This window comes from Strongylocentrotus purpuratus, unplaced genomic scaffold (assembly GCF_000002235.5).
Source record: "Strongylocentrotus purpuratus isolate Spur 01 unplaced genomic scaffold, Spur_5.0 spur5_scaffold_9, whole genome shotgun sequence".
In the NCBI taxonomy this organism is placed as follows: Eukaryota; Metazoa; Echinodermata; class Echinoidea; order Camarodonta; family Strongylocentrotidae; genus Strongylocentrotus; species Strongylocentrotus purpuratus.
In genome coordinates this window covers 12,923,731-12,926,661 of record NW_022145615.1, presented here as the reverse complement: position 1 = coordinate 12,926,661, position 2,931 = coordinate 12,923,731, and the positions used below count along the sequence as shown (strand labels likewise).

General features: G+C 42.1%; 1 protein-coding gene across 1 annotated transcript in view; it reads left to right on the top strand.

The window, feature by feature from the left end:
• The first annotated feature begins 977 nt into the window (after positions 1 to 977).
• The window catches only part of LOC577770 (uncharacterized protein C3orf38-like), a 2,005-nt gene continuing 51 nt past the window's right edge, over positions 978 to 2,931 (top strand). Inside the window, exons 1-2 of the mRNA XM_777982.5 lie at positions 978 to 1,093; positions 1,792 to 2,931. The exon at positions 1,792 to 2,931 is cut by the window's right edge and continues 51 nt beyond it. Coding sequence (XP_783075.5) covers positions 1,018 to 1,093; positions 1,792 to 2,603 — 888 coding nt within the window. The 5' untranslated portion in view covers positions 978 to 1,017 and the 3' untranslated portion in view covers positions 2,604 to 2,931. The remainder of the gene's footprint in view (positions 1,094 to 1,791) is intronic.

Below are 2,931 nucleotides of genomic sequence, written 5' to 3'. Positions count from 1 at the left end.
AGTGGAAGATTTTTTTGAAATTGATGGATAGATGGCTCAATTTGGTGCATTCTTTTTGCCAAATTAAAAAGAAAAACAGTAGAACGCAGGGGGGTGTCTGAGGGGGGATGTGCCCCCTCAGAAGTGAAATTGATAGATAGATGGCTCAATTTGGTGCATTCTTTTTGCCAAATTTAAAAAGAAAACAGTAGAACGCAGGGAGTGTCTGAGGGGGGATGCGCCCCCCTCAGCAGTTGAAGATTTGTTTGAAATTGATGGATAGATGGCTCGATTTGGTGCATTCTTTTGCCAAATTAAAAAGAAAACAGTAGAACCTAGGGGGTGTGCCCCCCTCGGAAGTTGAAATTTTATGTTTAAATTGATGGAAAGATGGCTTGATTTGGGGCATAATTTTTGCCAAATTAGAAATAAAACAGTCTTAAGTTCAACTAACAGAAACAAGAATGCAAGGGGGGGGGGGGTAGATAGATGAATTTGTCGTTTCTATTGAACAATCAGCCATAAGGTTTGGAAGATTCAAGGGATTAACTTGATTTTTTTTTCAGATGGTGAAAGGATTTTCATCGTAAACCAGTTTTTGAACTTTTTGAACGGTAATGTGAATGTAATATTAATGACGCTTGATTTGGCTTGATTTTTCTCAACACAGGGAGAAAGAGAGAAAGAAAGAAGAAAAAAAAGAGGATTTTAACCCCAAATCATGGGGGGGGGGGGGGACATTTCACCACCTTAAACAAAAATCGCGGGGGGGGGGGGCGTGTCCCCCCGTCCCCCCCCCCCCCCCCAAGATTGACGCCCATGATTGTCTGTACCAGTCTTGTCCTTTCAAGATAATAAGTCGCCCGTAGCTGGTGTAGCTAGCTAGCATGCACAGCACAGGGGAATCCCCAATATAGTCTATATGGGAATCGCTATACGAATTCATGAACTGGATCTGGAGCTATAGATGTAGCCACTCGTACTCCAGCAAAAATGCTATCTGAAGGAGAAAGGAACGGGGTACGGAAACTCTTAAGAATGATTTCCACAGAGGATCTTGTTCAACTTGCAAAAACTGTAACAAACAGGCTTGTTTTTGTTGAAAACAGAGAAGGTATGTAATATAATTCTGGTATGCTGTCCGTCAATCCTCGGTCCCATGTGTGTAGATTTGTGTAAGACAGAATTTAAAAAAAAATAATAACAAGTGAAGTGCCACACCAGCTTAGACTTCATGTAGTTGTCAAAGGTTTATTGATCATCATGACCCTTTTGAATATGTCAAGCGAATGATTAGTTTACTCGTCTTGCTTTAGAGATGTGAGTCTTGCCTAGCCCAGCTCAGAGTCTTGGCAATCAATTCGGCCAGTTAAACAATTTGTCACAAAAACTGTGCACATTGCATTGCGCAAGTAAATTATATCGTGCTTGCTTCGATGTTGTTATCCCATTTACATTAGTGCAACAGTAGACTAACGGTTCTATGTACATGCATGTACTCCCACTTGTGCTTTGGCCTAGTATATTATGAGTATGAATGAGTGTAAAATGCAAGGAATTCAACTCACTAATGTTAAAAGACATAATTCTATGAAAATAGTTTTTAATTTACACTCATACTCGTAGGCCAGTTTTGAATCCATGTTAAGCATTCACTGCTGCAGTAGTGTAAATGAATACTAATTATATCTGTGTATATACTGACTAAAAATGTGCTAGATGACAGTTGATAACATGATCCTTTAACTATACTCTGCCAAAAAATTAGAATGGTTATATCCTTACTTATTTTTATCCTTTTCTTTATGGTAGAGGCTGCCAAGGCAATCATAATGTATTCTGACAGTGCAGAACAGTTTCTCCGCCGCAAGCTAGTGAAGCGAGATTTAATCTTCATTTACCTCGCTGATCTCAATGTGCCTATGTCACCTGGTGCAGACAAGAGCAAGCTCATTCAAAGGGTGCTGGAGTGTTGGCAGACTACGGTTGATGATCCGAGGCGCAGGCAGATTGCTGCTAATGATACGAGGCAGACAACGGATGATACTAGACAGACAACGGATGATACTAGACAGACAACGGATGATACAAGGCAAACGAGGGATGATACAAGGCAAACGAGGGATGATAATATGGGTCATCCTCCATCGTGCCAGGATCTAGCCGTACACTTCTCCTCTTGGTTCTTCACGCAACTCAACCAACTTCACCCTCAGCATCCCGCGGGAGCCACCGGGGACTGGGGACCTAGGCACTTCTTGGACGATGCCAGCCTCAAACTTTATGTCCTCCGCGGAACCGACCGCAGCTTGGACGCATACGGCGGCTCTGACTTGGTCTCACAGAGATTAGGTTGCCTGGTGAAGGAAGAAGAATTGGTGTTCAATCCAAACTTGTCTGCAGAGGGTACTCGAGGGTGCGGTGAGCCACATGGACTGGTTATGATCTCGGTGTGTGGAACCATTCACAAGGCGGGAACGTGTATAGGACTCTTTGAGCAAAGCTTTGGACTCGTCAGAGATCCCATGGCAGAGAATAACTGGAAGATCAAATTCATCAAATTGCAAATGAAGGAAGAGTCGTCAAGGAGTGTACCAAAATTAGGACAGTTCCCTCAACTTTAAACGCTACCACAATGTATGTATGTAAAGGCAGGTTTGGCAGTAGACTGAAGGCTTCAGTCTCTAGTATCGACGGTCGTTTGGCTGAGAATATGTCTTGCTCCACAGAGACTGAACATACAGAGACTGAAGTGCATCGTACGGGTTAGTAAGAGGAGGTTACGCAAGGAGATCTCATCTTGCGCAGCAGCAGCTTTAAGAAAAACGGACAGATTAACTGAAAGTCAGTTCTTATATTTTGATGTTTTACATTGATTTTTTATGTAAATTGTATCAATATATAATTTTCATTTAAAATTTGGAATGCCATACCGAGCAATACATCCAATTG